The sequence below is a fragment of the Brassica rapa genome, chromosome A08 (assembly GCF_000309985.2).
Source record: "Brassica rapa cultivar Chiifu-401-42 chromosome A08, CAAS_Brap_v3.01, whole genome shotgun sequence".
NCBI classification, from domain to species: domain Eukaryota; kingdom Viridiplantae; phylum Streptophyta; class Magnoliopsida; order Brassicales; family Brassicaceae; genus Brassica; species Brassica rapa.
In genome coordinates this window covers 7,637,724-7,660,330 of record NC_024802.2, presented here as the reverse complement: position 1 = coordinate 7,660,330, position 22,607 = coordinate 7,637,724, and the positions used below count along the sequence as shown (strand labels likewise).

The 22,607-nt window shown below is 30.6% G+C and overlaps 2 protein-coding genes and 1 long non-coding RNA gene across 11 annotated transcripts; 2 read left to right on the top strand and 1 right to left on the bottom strand.

Annotated features, from left to right (window-relative positions):
• The first annotated feature begins 3,556 nt into the window (after window positions 1-3,556).
• LOC103833652 lies at window positions 3,557-11,984 on the top strand. Of its 5 annotated transcripts, none has more exons than XR_004449868.1 (15): window positions 3,562-4,812; window positions 4,896-5,029; window positions 5,118-5,193; window positions 5,496-5,728; window positions 5,956-5,989; window positions 6,124-6,934; window positions 7,007-7,118; window positions 9,991-10,124; window positions 10,213-10,318; window positions 10,404-10,726; window positions 10,806-10,887; window positions 10,986-11,103; window positions 11,249-11,341; window positions 11,420-11,609; window positions 11,690-11,984. It is a non-coding gene; the product is annotated as an uncharacterized LOC103833652 (long non-coding RNA). The 5 variants fall into 5 exon arrangements; XR_004449869.1 differs by lacking the exon at window positions 9,991-10,124 and having other exon boundaries at window positions 3,576-4,812; window positions 10,404-10,480; window positions 10,601-10,726; XR_004449871.1 differs by lacking the exon at window positions 9,991-10,124 and having other exon boundaries at window positions 3,557-4,812; window positions 5,933-5,989.
• Window positions 7,866-9,907, top strand: LOC117125661. Its single transcript, XM_033276391.1, has 4 exons — window positions 7,866-8,797; window positions 8,886-9,004; window positions 9,076-9,194; window positions 9,275-9,907. Exons 1-4 carry the CDS (start codon window positions 8,388-8,390, stop codon window positions 9,764-9,766), a joined length of 1,140 nt encoding a protein of 379 aa, XP_033132282.1. The 5' UTR covers window positions 7,866-8,387; the 3' UTR covers window positions 9,767-9,907.
• A 2,840-nt stretch (window positions 11,985-14,824) lies between the features above and the next one.
• LOC103833651 (NAC domain-containing protein 71) lies at window positions 14,825-21,746 on the bottom strand. 5 transcript variants are annotated; one of them, XM_009109723.3, is made up of 7 exons: window positions 20,262-21,746; window positions 20,004-20,157; window positions 19,649-19,716; window positions 16,060-16,184; window positions 15,671-15,972; window positions 15,366-15,578; window positions 14,825-15,281 (listed from the first exon to the last, which is right to left on the bottom strand). In XM_009109723.3, the coding sequence occupies exons 2-7, from the start codon at window positions 20,022-20,024 to the stop codon at window positions 15,093-15,095; spliced, it is 918 nt and encodes a 305-aa protein (XP_009107971.1). In that variant the 5' UTR covers window positions 20,025-20,157; window positions 20,262-21,746; the 3' UTR covers window positions 14,825-15,092. The 5 variants fall into 5 exon arrangements, 3 of the variants coding, with proteins under 3 accessions (XP_009107971.1, XP_033132288.1, XP_009107972.1); XM_033276397.1 differs by having other exon boundaries at window positions 16,060-16,170; window positions 20,004-21,744; XM_009109724.2 differs by lacking the exons at window positions 20,004-20,157; window positions 20,262-21,746 and having other exon boundaries at window positions 16,060-16,804.
• Between the last annotated feature and the right edge of the window lie 861 nt (window positions 21,747-22,607).

Here is a 22,607-nt window from a genome sequence, read left to right as displayed (position 1 = left end):
TTGATCGTCTGTATTTTTTTATAACAAAAATTTTAAATCAATGATAACAATAAAAAATTATGGGATGTTTAATAGTTTTATTAATTTATAATTTTAAAAAAATTCAATGCAAAGTTTAAAATCTAAATATTAAGTTGTCAATAATTGTTCAAAATGTTTATCAAAAAAATTCAAAGCAAATTCGAAATTAAAATACTTATGTATTTTATATGGTATATAATTTACTTTAAAAAAATATTAATATATATATAATATTTATCAAATGAGACTTCCTACTTATGTAATTTTGTATCATTTGTATCTTGTTATAACATAAATTTTAAACCATGGATCACAAAAATTTCAATGTGAGATTTTTAACAACTTTAGTCATTTATTTTATTTTTTTTTAAATTCAAAATATAATATATACGAAAAAATCTAAATTTTTATTATATAGTTAATGTGGTTGTTTAATTTATTTTAAAATGAATTAATATGATAGAGAACAAACTGATTTTTTATCAAATCTTTATTATTCAAAATCATTAATTATCATATATACTTTAGCCACATTAGGTAATTCCGTGATTTTTATTTAAGAAAACAATGAAGAACATTTATGATTAATTTATAGTTAGTTTAATAAAAAGCTTATTATATATTTATATGGACCAACATATTTTTCTAAGGATTCTAAGAATGATTGTGGTGATGACATGTGACTACAAAAATATGTTGTAATACTTTTTTTTAATATATAGGGGATGCTGAGTGCACAAAATAAAATGATTATGAATATGTTTATTTTATTTACTAGGAGTCTAGAACCTTGAATAAGAATATACTTGATATTTTCTTCCTCTTTTGACATAATGAACAAAGTTGGAAACCAATTGAAAGATGCACGCCAACCCCCTATGTTACTGTCTCAATTTGTGTTTGCAAACTGCAAAAGCCCAGAATATTTTGCGTCTCATGCACCAATTTTTTTTCAGTATCAAGTGTTTACTCTAATTTGAATTATTTGTTCTGGAATAAAGAATCTGGAGTTAGATAAAGAGTCATATTCATGGATTACAGTATTTTGTATTTCTGGATAGACTGGAATGATAAACTGTTTAGCGAAATTACACGAAATCCGTTGAATCTAATTGGAATGTTCAAAGTGAATGTCATGCTTTGTTTGATGTTAACTCAGAGATTTTACATGATACACATCCACCATAACAGACAAAGAATTCATAAGCTTTATGCTTACAAAATATTTGTTTGATACATAGATCATCGACTTCGGAATCACACTATAGTGGATATGGTTAGGTATTGGCTAGATGAACTTCGAAATGAATAACTCTTAGGTTGAAAACAAAGATCGACGATTATCACCGCTACATTCAGAATTAGATGCTCTTATTTGGTCAATATTTGCACTATAGGAGATATCAATTTAACAGTATTATAAGGTATCGAAAAACTTAATAAACCAATTTTTTTACAAATATTAGTTAAATTATACATATTTCAACTATCGGATTTTAATAAAATCAAGAAACTTAACAAACTAATAACCTGTTACAGACGACAAATAAAATGATTTTTCTTACAATTTATTTACAGACTATTTTATCAATTATTCAAAATATTCATTAAATACAGAAACGGGTTTAGCTATATATTACTCCATTTCAGTTTATCAATATAATTAAACTAATATGGGATTATTGGGCAATTGTCAATAATAGCACCTTTTGAAGTTTATGTCTCAAAAATAGCACTAGAAGGAGAAAGTCACAAAAATGACATTCATTAAAGGGTAAAATATCTATAATACCCTTGGTTTAAAATTAAATAAACAAACTAAAATAAATAAAAATAAAGAAAAATAAAAAAAATAAAAATAAAAAAAAATAAATTTTTTTTTATAGTTTCAGATTATATGTTTTCAGATTCAAAATTTTTATAATTTTAAAAAAAAAAAAATTTCAAATTTTTTTTTATTTTTTTTTCAGATTTTATTTTTATAATTTAAAAATACTTTTTGAAACTGTTTTTAAAATTTTTATTTTTTATTTTATTATTTATTATTTATAAAATTTTAAACCCTAATTCCAAAACCCCACCCCTTAACTCTAAACCCTAAGGTTTGGATTAATTAACCCTAGGGGTATAAGTGTACATTACCTCTTTAATGAAACCTATTTTTGTGACTTTGAGCCTTGAGTGCTACTTTGGGAACAAAAACTTGGTTTAGTGCTATTCTAGTCTTTTTCTCTTAGTTAAATAAACAGATTATCTGATTTTTATTTTCCTATAATTTTGTTTAGGGATATATGTCATTCCGTAAAAAATAATAATATAAATTAATATTACAGTGAAATTTAAATTTTAAATCTTTTTCTAAACTATGATCTTGTGTTATAATATATGTTATAACGTAACATAAATTTAAATATAGTTTAAAGTTTGTCGTAAAAATTACTCTTCACAATCATTAGTACATTTGACATCAAAAATAAGGTTTAACTTCTATTCATAAATATGTACAAATTTATATTACGTTTTTGTCAACCAAAAAAATATCCCAGGAAATTTAAATAGTAAAACCTTAACATTTTTATGAAAAGTATATAAATATAAGTATAAGACTTGAAAGAAATGTCTGGGGTGTGATTTTAAGTTATAGCGTTAAAATAATTCATTTTGATTCACATATATAGCCTTCGATTTCGACTACTACCCTCGTAGAATGCATGTGGAGAAGTATGTCTTAATCTAAAATCCAAATTCTACAGATTTTTTTTTGTATTATAGGGAAGACAATCTCTATAATATTATTTGAGAAGTCAGTTTTAACGTATCGCGTTCACGTAAATTCTTACGACGGTTATTTACAGAGGTACCCTTAACGAATCAAAAAAATTAAATTTAAATACTATTATTCATTTTTTTTTAGTTTCCTTTCTATTTTTTTCCAAATAAGATATATAATAAAAAGGAAACATTTGTCAAATTTAAAAACGAATTTAAAAACAAAAATATGTATATATAATATAATTTCATTAAAAACGAAAGTTCACAAAATAGTAATATTCTGTTTAAAACATATTTTAACATAAAAAATACACTTTCAAAGTAATAAAAATACTTTCTTTATATATATTTTTTTTCTAAGATGAAAACAAAAATATTTTTATATAATGTGATTTCATAAAACAAAGTTCGCAAAAATAATCTTGATATTAAAAAATAAATATTATTCATTTAAAACATTTTTATACAATATAAAATAACTATATTTTCAAAGTAGTAGAAATATCTTCCTTATATATATATATATATATATATATATCTATTTTCAAAGATGATTGCATAAAATAATTAAAGAACATAAACTGATATATGTTTAATTGACTAGAAATAATTTATAATTATTATTATTGAAATATGTTTTCATAATATTTAGCTGACTATGACAGCTTACAATAAAAGTAAAAATATTTATAAATTATAGTTTTTTTATATAATATGATTTCACAAAACAATCACAATTTTAGTGATGATTTTAAGAGATATTAAACATGGAAACTAAACATATTTTTTTATGATAAGTATATTTTGATGAAATAATTAAAAAATCTTTTTAAATAGCATATACTTTTAATTAGGTATGTATATTATATTCTATAATTATTAAAAATATTTTTTCTTAATATTTAGTTTCTTTTTAATTTTATGTTTTCTTTATGTTTGTGGAACTTAATATACCCATAATCAAAATACAAGAAAATCTGAATTCTCATTTTAAAATTATTTAAAATAATTTTAAGTTTACCTTTTAATAAATCTAAGTCATACAATTATTTAGAGGTTATAAAATATTTTAATTATTGTAAATATTAATATTCTTTCATGACCTTACAAAAATTTATCAACTATACTTATGTATGTAATTTCCTATTGACCATCTCTTATTTTCTAATATTTTTTAAAAATCAAAATATAATTTTGATAAATATTATGAAAATACATGCACATTTAAGAGAGAAATAAAACTAATTTCTTTTACTTAGAATCAAAATAATTATACTTAAGTTTGATTTGAATCTGAATTTGAATTTGAAAGAATATATATAACTCAATATACTCACAACATGAGTGAATCGACTAATCCAATTTATATCCAAAATAAAAAATGGAGACATAATATAATATTATTAATATAATATATCCAAAATCATATGTCTAATTAAAATAATATAATATTAATAAAATCATATAATATTATTAAAATAAATTATACTTATAAATTATAAATTGTTTCAAAACTAAAATTAAATATCAATTACTATTATAAATTAACTTTATAAATATTTATGTATGTGCATGAGCACCGGAAAATCACATCTATCTATATATATATATATATAAATGTTGGTCTCTCTCCAAAGAGAGACACATCATTAAGTAAAATAAGGAGAGTTCGCCACGTGTCTTTGTTTTTCTTTTCATGGACCCCGTGAAAAAATATTTGGGCTTTAGCGTATTGTCTTCCTCAAAGTCACCGCAACCGAATCTAGGGTTCGTGTTCTGCTTAGTTCTCCGAGACCAGAACGTTCTTCTTCCTTTTCTGACATCGACAATGGAGTTTCCAGATATTGAGTGAGTCGAATTGATTCGATTTGAAGGAGCTCTGTGTGAATCTTCTGAGAGCGTCGTTTTGGCTTACGTTCTATTCGTCTGTAACGTCTCGAGTTACTGATCCCTCGCCATTATCATACTTCTTAACTCCACCGTCTTCCTCTACAAGGTAGTATCTACACCTATATAAAGGTAAGACTTCTTCTCTTCGACATCATCCATGATCCCGACTTTTCTATCCCTTTAGTCTGCATTGCTGACTTCCCAATGCGCAGATCGTTGTGTCTCGCTGCGGCGATCGATGCTGCGGAGGATCCGGTTCGGTTAAGGCATGTGCTTCTTCCTAGGCTGGAAAGATCTGATGAATTAGAAGATCAACAGCCAAAAGATTTGTCACCTGACTTTGTAGGTATTATAATTTTCCAAGACCTATAATTGTATTATAATTGTTCTGGATTCGTAGTTCACTAAACAGTTTACTATTGCTGACTTTGTAGGTATGAGCGATTTGTCAATGCCCTTGATGAATTATCTGATGATACACTTCCCGATCTAAAAGAGAAGGCTTTGAAGGTATATCCTATTTACCACACTGCACCTTTAGTCTCTTACAGGCACACTGGTTTTTATGAGTTTCTTATAGTTATAAACATTTGAGTGGTAGAAATTGAATACTGTTATTTGAATGATGCCTGATTTCATAGTAGATGTCTCAGATTTCTAATAAATATGTTTTGTCTCTCTTTTTGGTTAACAAGAGCAGGATCTTAACAATTGTTGTTGATTTTTTTATTCGACCCAAGGAATGATTCTACTATACGATTTGTCTTTCTTTTGGGTCAATAAATACTTGAATATTTGATTCTCAAAACCAGGTTGAGACTAAAGAGCTAGGTGAAACACTTGATGTTGCCTCAAAGCTGTGTTTAAAATGGTGCTCGCCTTTTGCGCCATGGCGCGAGGCGCACTCAAGCAATGGCTCTGTCGCCACGTACCACCTAGGCGAGGGTGGGTTCCACAAGGTGCGCGCCATGGGTGCCTTGTCGAGAGGCGAGCAAGTCGAAGGCGAGCGACATGGCGAGATTAACGTAAACCGTATCTAAACCATGTAAGCCTTAACTAATAATTAAACCCTAGACTTAAAAAAAACTTGACCGTCGGGGAAACTTAAACGCCTAAAAAACAATGAGAACCCTAGCTTTATAAAAGAGAAGTTACGTAAAACATAAACATAGAACTCAAGGTTTTTTGCTTAAGGTTAGAACTCTCTAGTCTCTACTCTTTCCAATCTCGTTTATGCTTATTCTTATAGATTCTAGTATTCCTTTGTGACAGATTAGAGTTGCTTTGGTCGGAGTTAACACACACGGTTAGTCTTTTACTCTCTGCACTTTTTTTTGTTCTCTTTTTTGTCTTCATTCTGTCTCATTTTTGGTCAGTGATCACAGTCTAGTTATGGATAATAACTTATGAACAGTATGGTTTGTTTTACTTTGATCACAGTTTTAATGTCTGAGGCTGGGGGTAATGCTACACGTCGTGAAGTTGATCCAGGAAGAAAATATGGGATCATGTTGAATAACAATTCCAACTCTTGGAAGTGTATCTTCTGTAAGAACAACTTCAATACTGGAATTTCACGTCTCAAGCAACACTTGAGAGGGGATCATAGGAATGCCAAAGCTTGTACTTTATGTCCACCACATGTGAGAGAGGCGTTAATCAAACACAAGCAGATGAAGGAGGACGAGATAGCTGCTCGTAACTTGGCTCTCCAAGAAGAAGAAGAAGGTCTTGACGAGTATGATGAAGAGTGCGGGAATGAAAGTCAGCCGCGACGTTCTGTCCATGCTAAGAAGAGGAGAGTTAGAGGTCCACTGGACAGGTATGTGACTGTTCCTCCTCCTGATGTTTTGCAAGGAAGGAAAGATAGAAAGAGTACTCTTGGAGCTGCTTGTGTTAAAGAGGCAAGGGAAAATGTAGTGGAGATATAACTAAGTGGTTTTTGGATGCTGGTCTTGCGTTCAATGCAGTCAACTATTCTAGTTTTGACAAGATGATTCAATCAATTGGGCTATATGTACCAGGATTGAAACCACCAAGTATGTATGAATTAAAGGTTCCATTGGTTAATAAAGAAGTGCAGAACACTCTTGTCCAAATTGAGGATAAAAAGAAGGAGTGGGCTAGTAAAGGATGTTCACTTATGTCTGATGGTTGGAGAGATTCAGTGGCTAAGAAAGACATTGTCAACTTCCTAGTTAATTCCCCTAAAGGTTATGTTTTCATCAAGTCAAAAGATGTTTTCGAAGTGGTACGTATGTTCTGAACCAGTATTTATTTTCAAAGTTTATATTTCTTTGTTTTAATACTTTATTTTTTTTAGGTGAAAGATGCATAGTTGTTGTTTAACTTGCCAGATGATATGGTTGAGGAAATTGGAGAAGCTAATGTAGTTTAAGTCATCACAGACAATGCAAAGAACTACATAAAAGCTGGTATGTATGATCTGAACCAATATTTAAATCCAATCTTTGTTTTAACATTTGATATTTTTTTTTTGTAACACTAATATAAAATACTTAAATTCATGAAAATTGCTTGAAGCAAAAAGACCTCATCTCTACTGGACTCAGTGTTTTGAAACCCGACCCGGACCCGCGGTTGAACCGGTAAATCCGGTGACCCAGAAAAAATCCGGTTTGGATTTTGTGAAAAATCCAATATTTAGAAACCCGCAAAAATCCGCAAAAACCCGGTAAAACCCGGAACCCGGTACCGGTTGAACCATTGGTCGACCCAATAAATAACTTTTTACTTCTTTTTAGTTTTTAATTATGTTTTTAGATTATGTTTTATATTCTAAGTTTCTAATTAAGAAGTTAGGTACTGACAAAAAAAAAGAATTTAGGTTTTTTTTTTTCAGTTTTATATTTGTGTTTTTTAGATTTTGATGAAGATTTCACTATGTCACCTAAAGAAAATAAAGTGAACGATGGTAGAGAAAACCAAAATTAATTGATGTGATTTGGTGTTAGTTTATTTCCGTTATTGATAATTTCTTACAATGATCTTTTACTTTTGGTTTATTTTGTATTTGTAGTTCAATTTATTATTCACATTAGGCATCTAAATATTTAAATATTTATAAATTTTATGTTTGGATTTATTTTAGATGTCATAACTCTTACGTTGTTAGGGAAAATTTTAAATAGTCTAAACTATTTTTTTGATATTTTGTATGTCAAATGAAAATAAAAATATAAAAACTAAAGTTAAGTATTTTCTAAATGTTTTTAAACATAAAATATATACATATCCAAGCTATTATTTTATGTTTTAAAAACATTTAGAAAATATTAAAATTTAGTTTCTATATTTTCATTTACAAAACTGATATATTATTATATAATAAAAATAATTCATTTATCAACCCGCGGTTCACCCGCGGTCGAACCAGTGACCCAACAACCCGGTAAATCGTCCGGTTCAGTATCCGGGTCGGGTTTAAAAACATTGACTGGACTCCATGTGCTGCACATTGCATTGATCTAATGTTGGAGGACATTGGAGAAATCCCAGCATTGAAGAATGCAATGAAAAAATGCATGTTCATGAATGGATATATCTACAGCCATGTCCCTCTTGTGAACATGATGAGGAAATTCACAAAGCAAAGAAATCTGCACAGGCCGGCTATAACAAGGTTTGCTACTTCTTGCATAACCATGACTCAGTTTCTCAAATAGCAGAAGCTTATAAGGGATATGGTCAATTCTGCTGAATGGAGTGAGTCTAAATGGCCCAAAGAAGCTGGAGCAAGAAAAGTTAGACAGTATCTTATGCAATCGAGTTTTTGGAAGAATATTCGACGTGCTCTGAAGATTATGACTCCTCTTGTCAACGTACTTAGGATGGTTGATGGAGAGAAAAAACCAGCCATGAGATACATTTATGCAGCCATGGACAGGGCAAAAGAGACAATCGAAAGGGATTTCAACTGGAATAAAGAGAAGTACGAAAAAGCCTTTGAGATCATTGACAAAAGGTGGCAGTGTCAGCTTCACCATCACTTGCATGCTGCTGGGTATTTCCTAAACCCTTCAATCCGTTACAAATATCACGATGATGTACGTTGCGCCGAAGTGGAAGGGGGCTTGTACAATTGCATTACTAGGTTGGTTTTTTAAATTGTGTTTTTGTTTTGTATGAATAGGTTGGTACACCATTTTCAGATGATAGTTTTGTTTGTGTTTCATTAATAGGTTGGTTCCAAATACAGAGACTCAAGACAAGATAATGACAGAGTTGGATTCTTTCAAGGACGCTTCTGGTATCTTCGGCCACGACATGGTCATTAGGCAAAGAGATATCAAAGCACCAGGTAACACAAATTTGAATTACTTTTAGATAATTGATCCAAATAAATACTAATAACTTTTTTTATTTTAATAGCTGAATGGTGGTCTTGTTATGGATCTTCTGCTCCAAATTTGAGAAGCTTTGCTGTTAAGATCCTTAGTCTGACTTGTAGTGCTACTGGTTGTGAAAGAAATTGGAGTGTTTTCCAACTTGTAAGTCTTTTTAATCACCTTTATTGTATATTTGTAGGTGATATTTTTAACTTATAAGTTTTAAACTTGATTTGTAACAACTTCATACAAAGAAGAGAAATCGCCTAGCACAACATCCGCTGAACAACATGGTTTTTGTGAAGTACAACAGAGCTCTAAAACGCAGAAGCTTGAGAAATGTGTGTGCCACCAGAGATCCTATTCTTTTGGATGAAATTGATGACAACAATGAGTGGTTGATTGGAAGAATGGATGGAGATTCATCTGATAATGATGATTTGGTGTGGGGAGATGATGATTTGTCATGGAATGTTGTGAGCCAAGCTATGGGTGTTGAAGAACCCAGTTATTCTACTAGAGGAGTTGGAGCAAAAGGTGCAAGTTCATCTAAAACAGATAAAGGAAAAGGTATTGCTAGCTCAAACCAGAAGCAATCATCTGCGCCTGCTATGAGATTGGTTGATGAAGAAGATGAGTTGGAAGAAGATTTAGATGAAGATGACCTTGGGTATGAGGATGTTGAGTACGATTATGAAGATGACAATAATGGTGTTTCTGAAGATGAATTTTAGGTATTGGTTTTGAGTTATTTATTATGATATTATTTTTTGGTTTCTACATTTGAGACTTTGTTTTTGGGTTTTCTTTTTGAATAATTTTGTTTTGGTTTAACTTATCTTCAAATAATAAAGCTTGCATCTTATTTAAATTTAGTGTATCAATCATTGCATAAGTGTTTTCTACGTTTTTTCTACAATACAAAACAAAACAAGACGTAACTAAAATGTTCTTCAAGGCGAGCGCCATATTGCGCCATGGCGCGAGGCGCAAGGCTCGGCACGTCTCGCCTTGGTGCGCCATGCGCCATTTTAAACACAGCCTCAAAGTATGGAAGGCATTGTGCAAAACATTGGAAACTTTCTGCCTATGGTACTATCAATGTGTTTCACACAAGACATGAGCATATGAACGTGAACAAATGTTGAAACTGAAACAACTTCCTTGATGCACTTTGCAGACACAAGAGATGGAGGCGTTGATGTCCGAACTAGCTAGAGTAAGCAGCAATGCAAAAGCATCGGCAGAAGACTAGAGTTGGATTGCTTAAGACACATTCATCACATGTAAGAACCTGTAACATAGATTTTGACATAACCATTTCTTTCTTTTCAATTTCTGAAGGCTGAAGTGTTTTTTCCTCTTCTGCAGATTGAATAATGATGACTTAGAAGTTAGCTTATTCAGCAGAATATGAACTCCAATGGGCTAACAATCAAAATGGATAAGTAACTTCTTATCTCAATCAAAATGGATAAGTAACTTTTTATATTCCATTTGTTTTAAAATATGGTGCACTTTTTAAGACAATTGCATTTTCATAATTTTATATCTCTATATGTTATCAGTAACGTATCTGTTACTATGAGTATGTTTGACGGACAGAATGTCAAGCTCCACAACAAACTTGAAACAAATGCGAGGTGATCCAAGGGTTGGGGTTGCAACCAGTATCAACCCCAAACTTGTGGGAGGTAAATAATTATAAACTTAAATTCAAATAATGTGCCATTTTATGTTTCTCAGTGCATTGACAATATATTTACTTTGCAGGGCACCTGTTTCTGAATGCCACCTCAGGGACACACATATATTTTGACAAGGAAACTAATGCAGGCGAGAGCTATTTCTACAGGTAATTTCTTATGTGAATGTTGGGTACAGACAGTGTCCACGCATGTGAGATCCACTTATCTGTCACTTAGTATGACAGATTTCAATTCATATATGTAGACTGGTTTCCCAAGACAATTGGCTTCCATCAGCAGCTCCACTTCTAAAGACCTATGCCAACGTGGAAACTTTGAGCACAGCAGAGCTCAGTGAGTTTGTCATAGCTGCTCCATCTCAGGTATTAGATCATATTTATATGTTTTGAATATCACATGTATAAAATTGTGTGTGATACAGATGTTTTAATTGATTACATTCATTAAACAAGATGTCCATATAAAATAGTTCACTTTAAGCTTTAATACATGTTAACTGCCTGTCAGATATCGTGAAACCGCTGAGGGTCTGTTTGTCTGTTTTGATGGGATTATGATAAACTGCATAACATGAGAGCCAATGAAGCTGGCCATCTTCTGGTATGTCTTCAGTTCACCTTCCATGCTCCCTTTTACCTTATTTTCTCATGATAATGCATTCATCTCTTACTTACTCAGGCTGGTGAGGGAGTGAAACCGGAAGAAAATCAGGCTCCTCCCTTTGTTGCAGCAATGGACGGTAAAAACTACATATTCTAGGTGAGAGTTAGTTCCTACAACTTCATAGCAAATCACCAAACCTTTACGGGAGAATCTCCCGGATCCTCAGTGAACATGACCGTTTGCCACTACCTGCATTTTTGAAAATGTAAGATTCATTTTATCGTTTACATTCCAGTTTGGTAGCTTCTCGATATGCAGATTTTAACAGGTTGTTTGTTTGAGCAGGGAGGAGACGATGACAACCTTGAAGCCATCTCGGTTCCTGCTAAGTTGGAGATTGGTGGTAATAGTCCGGCGCAAGTGTCCGCTGAGAAGGTGAAAAAGGCACGTAAGGCATAGGTGGCAAAGATTGAAGTTTACGTTGCACTATTTCCATTTTCAATAATGCTTATGCATGTCGTTTTTTTTTTCTTTTTTTTTGTACTTTTGGTTTATGAATTATGAGCTACTTTGTCTTTAACTCTTATAATTCAATGATTGGTTCTCTCCAATTTTTATAATATCTCTCTAAGTTTCAAAATGTTTCTAATTTTGAGATACCTGTTTATATATGAATTGTTTAAATAAATCATGGAATATAAGTAAAATTCTACTCATATTACTTGAGAATTCACATTTTGAGGGTCTCTCTTGACTACAATACCAAACATAGAAGATGAGTTCAAACCATTCATATTCGAAATAAATACAAATTATTAGCATTCTAATCAGTATGAGATGATAGATTTTATCATAGCCTAAGTAGGTACGTATATGTTATAATCTTATACAAGTATCCATTTGTTTAAAAATTGCATTCATGTTCAACCACGTAGCGGCAAACTTACAATCATATTTAAACACATTATGCTCTGCTAAAAAAACCATGCTTAAAATGCATAGCATAGGATTAACAGATGAAGCACATAAAATGGAAAATTGTCCACATATATATATATATATATATATATTATCATTGTCAAAGCCGTTTACAGTTTGTTCAAGTAATTGGGTGTTCTTTAAAAAAAAAATAATAATTGGGTGTTGACACCAGGTGGTAAATCTTACTCTTCATGCTACCTGCGTAGCTGTTTAGCTCCACTCTGACCCTTGACTTATAGTTATCACATACTAAAACTACGAGCTGTATATTCGTTCAAATACGTTCCTCCCAAGTTCTGTATATTACAAATGTTGTGCCCCATCAAATTTGTTAACTTCGTCTATAAATGTGATATGCACCAATGAGCATGAGCCCATCCATCACAATCATAACAAAGGAACATTAAACACACAAACCAATCATCTAATTTCAAAACATAACTAGATCTTGCCGTGCAGGTATTATTTTCAATTTTATATGTATATATCTATATTTATTTAGATCATTAGTGGTATACACTTTTAACCTTAATCATATATTTGAATGTTTATATAGCTATTTCAAATACAATAATCTATAGTTTACATGTTTTAAATAATCAATTGTTTAAAACTGTCACATGTATCTGTTCTTTATTATTATATATTTATTTTATTGTATTTGCATTTAGCTATGAAACAAATTAATATGTGCATGAAAAACGTATTTGAAAATTATTTTGTATTTAATTTATGTTACTTTTTTACCCGCCTTTTAAAACTTGATTTCCTTTTAGTAATAGTTTCTTACGTTTATTCATTTTACATAATATATTATTGTCTATACAAAAGTCTAAGATGTGTTAATTTTTATACATGTATTATATAGTTTGCTAATGTTAAGACGTTCTTTCATCATTTCATATTTTTAACAAAAAAAACTTATATTAATGATATTTTTTTAATAAATTTATCAATTTAATATAATTTTATCATATTCAGTTCACAATAATAATTTTATTTTAACATGAATTTATATTAATGCATAATAATAATTCATTGCTAATTACGAAATTAGTGAAAATATTTAAATAAACTTTTTGAAAATTAAGATATTTTTAAATATTTAGATCAACATAATAATTTTCTTTTAATATGATTAGTTGTGATTATATAGAAGATAAAAATAGGAAAGATTATTTATTTTTCATCGTATAAATGATAACTGAATATATTAATGTATAATAATATTTCAAAACTAATTACAAAATTAGTAAACATATTTTCAAATGAATTTTGAAAATTAAGATTAAAATATTTTTAAACAGATCTTTCTAATTTTTTAAATATTTATATTTATATTTATATTTTGAATGAAAAGATATAAAAACATATTATGATTAAAGTAGTTCAAAGATTCTATATATTATTAGTCTTATTAAAATACATTTAATAAAATTTCTTAAGAGTGTCCAACTCGAAAATCACACATGAAATGAGATTGTGATTTCTATTTTAATAGAATAGTTATACAAAAATGTGCCCCTCAATTTCGAGATAAACATCAAGTAAAAAATATTAAGAACATTTTAACACACAAACAACAAAATAAAACAACAATTATATAGCACACGTTGTCAAAAAAAAATATAACACATAATGATTCAATAAATGAATGTATCTTGATTCACCATTATAGCACATAATACATTTTACACTAATACATATATTATATTATATTTTTTTTGTTCCATAATAAATTTATGGTTAATTTTGTAAATAAAATAATAGATTACTCAGTATAACCAATGAAAAAATACATAAGGTAATATAATAGAATATATAAAACATCCACTAATTATACCTGGAACTTTATAATAATATTTTATAAAAATATTCTATTCAATTTCGATTGTGTAGTTCATTTAATAAATGTTTTAATACAATCTACCTAAATTTAGACTAAATATTATTACAGTCACGCTATTATTTATTTTCCTTATTTACTTAAACAAATAGATTTAAAAGAAAATATATAAGATCAACTAAAAGACTAAGTGGATTATATATCATCCAAAAATCAATATATACCTACTATTTTTAATGACTTTTTAAAATAATCAAACAAGGTTTTTTAACTACAAAACAACAAAGAGTAAACTGAGTTAATATTATTATCAATTATTTTGAAATTTGGTATAGACAACACAGATCGCTTAACATAATCATGTTCACAAACAAACTAACATAAAATGAAAACTGGCACTAAATAATATATTTGATAACAAAAATACATCACATCATGCACGTAGCGCGGACCCTTCCTAGTAGTTAATAAAATATTGTTGATACAAACTCGGGAATTGGTGATGAGAATGGCCAAAATCAAGAACGTAATTTTTTTTCATATATATGCTAATACGAAAGATGCTAAGGAATCTCTCTTCGGCGATGATAGGATAGTAAGGTTGGTTAGTCTTTCTATTAAATTACAAAGCTAATCTCAACAAATTACAAAAGTATCCAATAGTTCTTTTATTTATTTATGTAGCTAGTAGATATATTATACATTGATTAAACATAATTTTGAGACCTAAAAGGTCTTAGAAAAGTGTAATTATAAATTTTATAACCACTTCTAGCTGATGCTGCAGAGAATCTTGCAGTTTCATATTTATACTATGCAACTATACTACATGTGTACACACCCAAACAAATCTAAGTTTCAAATAAAATGGATTATAGTTAGATCTTGATCCATGTAGAGTGAGTTATAGTTTTTCTTTTTTTACCGAAGAACATCATAGTTAATGACTTCATTGTTAACATGAGCTTCTTGATACTGTACGAACGGAAAAGAATTCTCCATTCCCCAGTCGAAATTCAAATCTGCAAAGAACTCTGGTGGGTATCCGATTTCGGGTAGTGAAAACTCTTGGAAACCAGAATCGTCTTCTGTTTGCGATTGTGAATGCCCCTAAATAAAAGAAAATGAAGTTTGAGACACAGTGGCACTTATAGTCAAAGGTACATTTTTGGAGTGTGGATTGATTTGTTAAACCTTAGTCGATGATCCAAGGATGAAGTCAGGGGAAGCCCGGAGTGTATTACTTGTGTCACACGAACCCTTTCCTATGTATCTTGCTTCACAAGGAATATCGACATTGTTGGTCTGTGGCTCACCTGGAACTGGAACCTCCAGTGAACTGGTTTCACATTTCTTAAGTGTAACCTCATGATTCCTCTTTACCACGCGACATAGCGCGAAGTCTCCCTATATAGCGGAAGAATACCAAAATAATCAGTCTCCTTTAAGTGAAAGGATTGCATAGTACACATATAAAACTAGGATTAGATATATGATACCTTGAAATTCAGTGATCCTTGTGAAGTATCGTTATCAAAGAGACGATACTCATGCATTGCCCACTCGGTTCTACCACCAAAAGGGGCTCGACCCAGATAAAAAACTAGGGTTTTTCGACACCCAATGATTGATGAAGTCGACGAGGAAGACGAAGACTGACAAACGATTTTTCTATCTTTTCCAGTGGCTTTCCAGTAACCAGATTTAGTTGCTCTGTTTATTCGAGAACCGTTCTGGTATTTTCTGTCTCGGTGACAGAAGAAAAACCATTCCATATCTCGATTTGGCAAAAAGGATTTCTCTGCAATGAAAATAAAAAGATTAATTTCTTTGTATTATTCCTATAATGGTAATGGGAAAGATTTGGCTTTGTAAGAAAGAAACGTACCAGGAAGTTCCCAAGGATCAAACTTGTATAAATCCATTAATGGAATTATTTCGAGCTCAATTTGAAGGCCTTCGTTTCTCCTGTGCAGGTAATACCCCACTAGTTCTTCATCTGTTGGGTGAAATCTGAAACCAGGTGGTAAATACGATCTCGCCATCGTCTATATCGATTATTTGTTTCAAATGATTCTCTCAATTTTATGGAGTGAAAAATCCGGGAACCCCCCAGAAGTATAGTATTATTTGATTCAATCACTTTCTCGTAAAAACAGAGTAAAATTTTCACGGGACAAAGCCCTAGTTTATTATTGTGTTTCGTTAAGCTCAAGGAACAGTTAAAAACAGAGTATGATATTGGGGATGTAAGTTTGGACCGTTTGGTAGGGGATTATACATATATATAGCAGAGGGAAAAAGGCCTAAAGGTTGAATTAAAGGCATAACATCTATTTTTACGTAGGTTATGATAAAATAATACAAACCGAAAGTTGCGAAGATTACTTGTCTGAAACGTCCAACAAATTCCACAACAATGGCCCACCCGAACCAAAAAGCTTCAGTTGTAGTTCACACTCTCTTTAAAACTTAGTGTCGTTTGCAACTTATACATATAGAAACCTTGCCCTCTCTAGTTAATATTAACTCACACCTTGCCGTTTTCTGTGACCCATAACAATGACTTCTGGTTTTTTATGTAAAAAAGGCTAACAATAACTTGTGTTTAGGCTTGCAATGGATGTAGTTGCCTAGATATCAAATAAAAACAAAACCTGCCGATATTAGTTTATTAACACATTAAATAAATGATTTTTTTGGGTGTAAGTGTTATATCACATTAAATAATAATTCCGGTAGAAACGAATTTAGTATTCACAGGGAAGATAGCAAATGTGTTTTAAAATAAACTAGATTTTGATCTGCGATTTCTAAGCGCAGATTTATTTTTGAAATTAAATAAAATTTTCTTATATAATTTATATATAAGATAATGTATAGGTTTGAGTACATTTATCCGGATATACTGAATCATACCAAACTGAAAAAACTAAAATCAACCTAGATTTCATAAATAATCGAGCATATCTTATATCTTTAGAATCGAAAAATAGAAACCAAACTAAATGACCAAATAAGTACTTAAATTTTTAAGATACAAATTATATATACCTATTAAACATAACTACACCATTAAAAAAATGTATACTATTAATAAAATTATATGCGGTAATGATTACATAATGTGTAAACATGTTTGAATAATTTGTCATATATTCATGGAGATCTATTGTTACAGTAATTATATAATAGATTATGAAAGAATAATAAATGAGTTCATTTAAATGCTGTAAAATATTTATATAGTTATAGAAATATAAAGAAAGACCAAATAAATAGTTAAGTCTAATGAAATAGTCGAACAACCTTGTTTTCCTTTTAATTGTATACTAGGTTAAGACCCGCGCCTTGCGCGGGATGAACATTATATATATAAATTATTTTATATATTATATTTTTATAACATATTATGAAATAATAAATATATATTGAATAATTAAAAAGTCATTATCTAATACTTATATAATTAAATTGGTGCGAACATATAAATAAATTTTATAAATGGAAAAAATATTTTTTCTATTTGATATGATATATAATTAAATTTAAATGATAGTAACATATATATGGTATATTTTAATATTAATATTTATTAGATGATATTTTTTGCTCATATTTTTTTTTTTATCATTTGTATCTGTTATAGCAAAAAATTTAAATTAGTGATAACAAAATTTTCACTGTGGGATTAATGGTTTAAATAAAGTTCTCAATATTTTTTCAAATTTTTTATCAAAAAAATGTTCAAAGTAAATTTCAAAATTAAGATATATATGTATTTTTATATGGCATATAGTTTAATTTAAAATGATTCATATATTTATATATCTTTTATTTTTTATACTTATTAAATGAGACTTTCAACTTATATTATTTTTTAACTATTTGTATCATGTCATAACAAAAGTTTTAAATGATAGATCACAAAATTTGAATGTGAAACTTTTAGGAGTTTTAGTAATTTATACTCGTTTTTAAAAATTCAAAATATAATATATAAATAATTTTTTAAAATTTTATTATATGGTTATTATGATTGTTTAATTTATTTTAATAGCTTAAAATTAAACAAATATAATTATAATACACACTTATTTTTATCAAATCTTTATTATTCAAAATCATTAATTGTCATATATACTTTAGCCACATTAGGCAATTCTGTAATCTTATTTAAGAAAATAATGAAGCACATTAATAATGTATTTATTGTGGTTTAATAAAAAACTTATTATATATTTAGATGGACCAACCTATTTTTCTAAAGATTCTAAAAATCATTCTAGTGATGACATGTGACTACAAAAAGATGTTGCAATGTTTCTCAAATAATATATAAGGGATAGATTAAGTTTCTATCATGAATTATATAACAACATTGATTGATATAAACACTTAATGCTGATTTTGTTTTACTATAAATTGCCTGATAAATGAAAATGTGAACACGAGTGAGAACCGGGCCTGTTTTGCTTTATTTCCACCTCACGGTGTGTTGGAAAATAAATATTTATTAACTAACTTTGTATCGATTAAGTAAATTGCCTGTGGACCCCACACTAGTGCCTGTGATTTAGTACTAAAACCTTATTCAGTTCATTTATTAGTTCTTATATCCGCGTTGTTCACCTTTTGGACATGACCAAACACTAGTGTTGTACTTTATTGTTGAATTCACATTTTATTTGTCTTTAGGTGTAAAGTTAGTTTCTTCACCTCATGGACATCTACAAGGACAAAAAGATGAAAACTAAACTTCTCATTCAGTTGAGCGAGATATTGTGTTCAAAACACGCAAAACACTTTTTAACAAAGAAACTGAAAAATATTCTGGTTGATGACAAAAGATTTAAGAGTCATGTAACTCTGATTTTTCATAAACTGATGCACCAGACAGTTGCTCATTTTCCATTTCTGGATCTTCGCTTGTGTTTAACCAGGAGATGATGAACACAATATTTTTTTCAGTCGTCCACATCCTATGTTTCCTACGCTCTGCAGGAGTGTCTTGAAGGTAGCTTGAAGCTTTAGCTCCTTGAATGCCAAACACAGGGATTTGCGATGAAGATAGTTGGACACTATCTTTTACTAAACTAAAGATACTTTCTTGTTGACTCGTAAGGAGATCAACAAAGTTAGCACTCTACCGGTATGGATTCGAATCCATACCCGAGAATGTCACAGAAGATAGAAAGAAAAAAAGAAGATAACAAATAGAAGGAAGAGAAGAAGAAGCAATGTTTAACAGAAGAGAGAAAGAGAGGAACACTGTCTTAAATACATCAAACAAGTAAATGGAGTTGACATCAACCTAACACATTCATCACAATTCAACATCGCTTTCTATCTAACCATCAACCTAGCCATTACACTCATTTATTACTAACACAACCATAATATAACACTAAGAAAAACATTAACTACCTAACTCAATCATAAAGCGCTCAATAAATTCGAAAGAAGTAGACATTTACCTGTATTTCTCTGCTCTGCACTCCTCTGCTTTGAGGTTCCTTCCTCTTGTACCGTGGATCCACGCAGCCTAACACACAAACACACAAACAGAAAGTCAGAAACGATTTGAAGGATTAATGTATTTGAGAAACACAAACACACAAACAGCAAGTCAGAACTTAGAAAACACAAACACACAAACACACATCCATCTTAAGACAAAACATACCGAATCAAACAAATCAAAATTGAAACAAACTTGTAAACAAATCAAATTTGATCCATCCATCTTTATTGAAACAAACTTACAAACAAATCGAATTTGATCCATCAAAATTTAGAATATTTAAGAACATGAAACAACAGAAGCTTTACCTTTCGATCGTGAAACAACATAAGCCACCGTGAGAGAGCTGTGTCGCCGTCGAGGAGAGATCCGTCGCCGTCGAGGAGAGCTTTATCGCCGTCGAGGAAAGCTCTGTCGCTGTCGAGGAGAGCTCCGGCGCCGTCGAGGAGAGCTCCGTCGCCACTATACACCAAATCGAACCGAACAAACAAAAAATAAAGTAAAAATTGCGATCAGAACAAGTTGCACATTAATCAATCACATGCATAATGAAACAACAGAAGAACCGGATTATCTTTCGATTAGGGCCGAGCCATCATGGGAAAGCTCCGTCGCCATCGAGGACACCCACCGAGAGACATATTCGACGAGAACCAACAAATAACAACCGATCAGAACAAGAAGAGGCTTAATCTAAGACATGCATAATCGATCAAATCGCCTTTCGCCATGAAAATCGCCTTCGTCGAGAGAGAGAGAGAGAGAGAGAGAGAGAGAGAGAGAGAGAGAGAGAGAGAGAGAGAGAGAGAGAGAGAGAGAGAGAGAGAGAGAGAGAGAGAGAGAGAGAAGTTTGATACGCGTAACCGAACCTCCACCCTCTTGTTTGTTGACACGTGTCCACCAAGATGCATTCCTTTGCGGGCTAACTAAAGAGCCATCTCATCCGCTTTCTTCCTCTTTTATTTTAATTTTAATTACAAAAGCCTTAAGAGATGTGATTAACATACTGTGATAATCATACTCTCAAGTAGGCATGAGCGTTCGGTTTTTGGTTCGGTTCCGGTTGGTTCTTTCGGTTTTCAATTTTTCGGTTATAGAGATATAGGAACCATTCGGTTATCTATGAAATTCAGTTCGGAGTCGGTTCGGTTCTTTTCAGTTTTGGGTCGGATCAGATAACAATTATAAGAACCGACTAATATCCGATAAATTTGTGATTTCAATTCAGTTGCGGTTCGGTTCTGATTTTTTCGGTTAATTTTGGATGATTCGGGGTAAAAAACAATTTATTGGGAATGTTTTGGATGTAAATAGGGTAATTCGGATAAATTTTAATATTTGGGATAAAAACTATTCGAGTAATTCAGTTTTTAGGATAATTTGGATAATTTAAAATACTCTAAATATAAAAAATATTTGAGTATTTCGATTTTTTTGGATATTTCGGTATATAAGTAGTGAGTTTTGAATATTTAATACTAAATATAATTAATAGTTTTAGCGTGCCCTTATGTTTCAGAAACACCTTTCTTCTTTTCTGAGCAGTGTGTCTAACGTCAGAGATGTGGGTGAAATTCTCAAACGATTAGCATCTATTTGGATCCAACCGCTGGAAAAATGTTTGTATCGAAGAATGTTTTTCCTGTAGAAAAAGGTTCAATGCTGTTGAACGGTTTACTCTTTCCCTAAATTCGAAACTAAAACCTAGGATTATAAATTTAGTGATCTTTGTTTTATTGTAGTCATAAGCTGGGCACAAGGTTTAACAACCACTCAGTTGAGGCAGTAGGATCTCTTTCGTATTGATCGTACAAGGTCTGTTGTTAGCCTTCGCTTTTTATATTTTCGTCTGAGAATAAATGGAGTATGAAAAGAAATTAACCAATCACTGTCATTCATTTTCCTAATATTGACCACTCTCTTCAGATGCTAAGTCAGTGCTTAAGTACTCCATACAAACAGGGGAGGCGTTTTCTCTTGAGTTTATGCGTGATGGGGTTATATGTTTATTTTCCTATATATGTTTTTTCTGTGGTTTTTGAAATTTTTAGAGCTAATATAATCATATCTAATTCAAAGATCTCTCTCTCTCTCTCTCTCTCTCTCTCTCTCTCTCTCTCTCTCTCTCTCTCTCTCTCTCTCTCTCTCTCTCTCTCTCTCTCTCTCTCTCTCTCTCTCTCTCTCTCTCTCTCTCTCTCTCTCTCTCTCTCTCTCTCTCTCTCTCTCTCTCTCTCTCTCTCTCTCTCTCTCTCTCTCTCTCTCTACACAAAAGTTGCTAAAAGGAAAACATACATGATTAGAGAATTCATTCATCCAAAACTAACTTGATATGTTCTTACTGGCTTTTTGCGTAAATTGCATTATTGCTTTCATTCCTCAGCAACAAGATTACTTATGTTCGTTAACAAGATTACTTATGTTTTTTCTTCTTCTTTATTTTTTGAATGTTTCTAAGTTGGTGGTCTAGTATTTTGGATTCTAATATTTGGAACGGGTGTTTTGGTTTCAAACTTTCATATTATTAATGGCTACATTTTTATTTACCCTTTTTTCTTCATACACACATTGGTCAAAGGGAAAGGCAAAGAATATCAAAACTTTTTTATATATCTACATATACTGTATCATTAAAATTGTCAAATTTCTCCGGCATTCTTCCACTTTGCATTCTATATATTAAACATGTGTCTTTTTGAAAAGACACATAATTTTAGAAAATTATTAATAGTAAATAATCTACCAAAATATCTCAGATTAATTTTATTAATATTATTTAGTAATAGAAAACAAAATCTTGATTCAGTTTTTTTTTAAAATTAAATTTTCAGGATTAGAAGCCAAATAACTAGTTCTGATATGGGAATTATCTGACATAAAGTAACAAGATACGTCCACAGTTCTGATATGGATTA

Bases quoted from the DNA above. Each gene is read 5' to 3' on its own strand.
- LOC117125661 (XM_033276391.1), top strand. From the start codon at position 8,388: ATGGTCAATTCTGCTGAATGGAGTGAGTCTAAATGGCCCAAAGAAGCT. The intron at 8,798-8,885 runs GTTGGTTTTTTA...TTTCATTAATAG, and splicing joins TTGTACAATTGCATTACTAG to GTTGGTTCCAAATACAGAGA. The intron at 9,005-9,075 runs GTAACACAAATT...TTATTTTAATAG, and splicing joins AAGAGATATCAAAGCACCAG to CTGAATGGTGGTCTTGTTAT.
- LOC103833651 (XM_009109723.3), bottom strand. From the start codon at position 20,024: ATGTTGTTTCACGATCGAAAG. The intron at 16,185-19,648 runs GTAAATGTCTAC...ACCTGGTTTCAG, and splicing joins TGCAGAGCAGAGAAATACAG to ATTTCACCCAACAGATGAAG. The intron at 15,282-15,365 runs GTTTAACAAATC...TCTTTTATTTAG, and splicing joins TCCTTGGATCATCGACTAAG to GGGCATTCACAATCGCAAAC.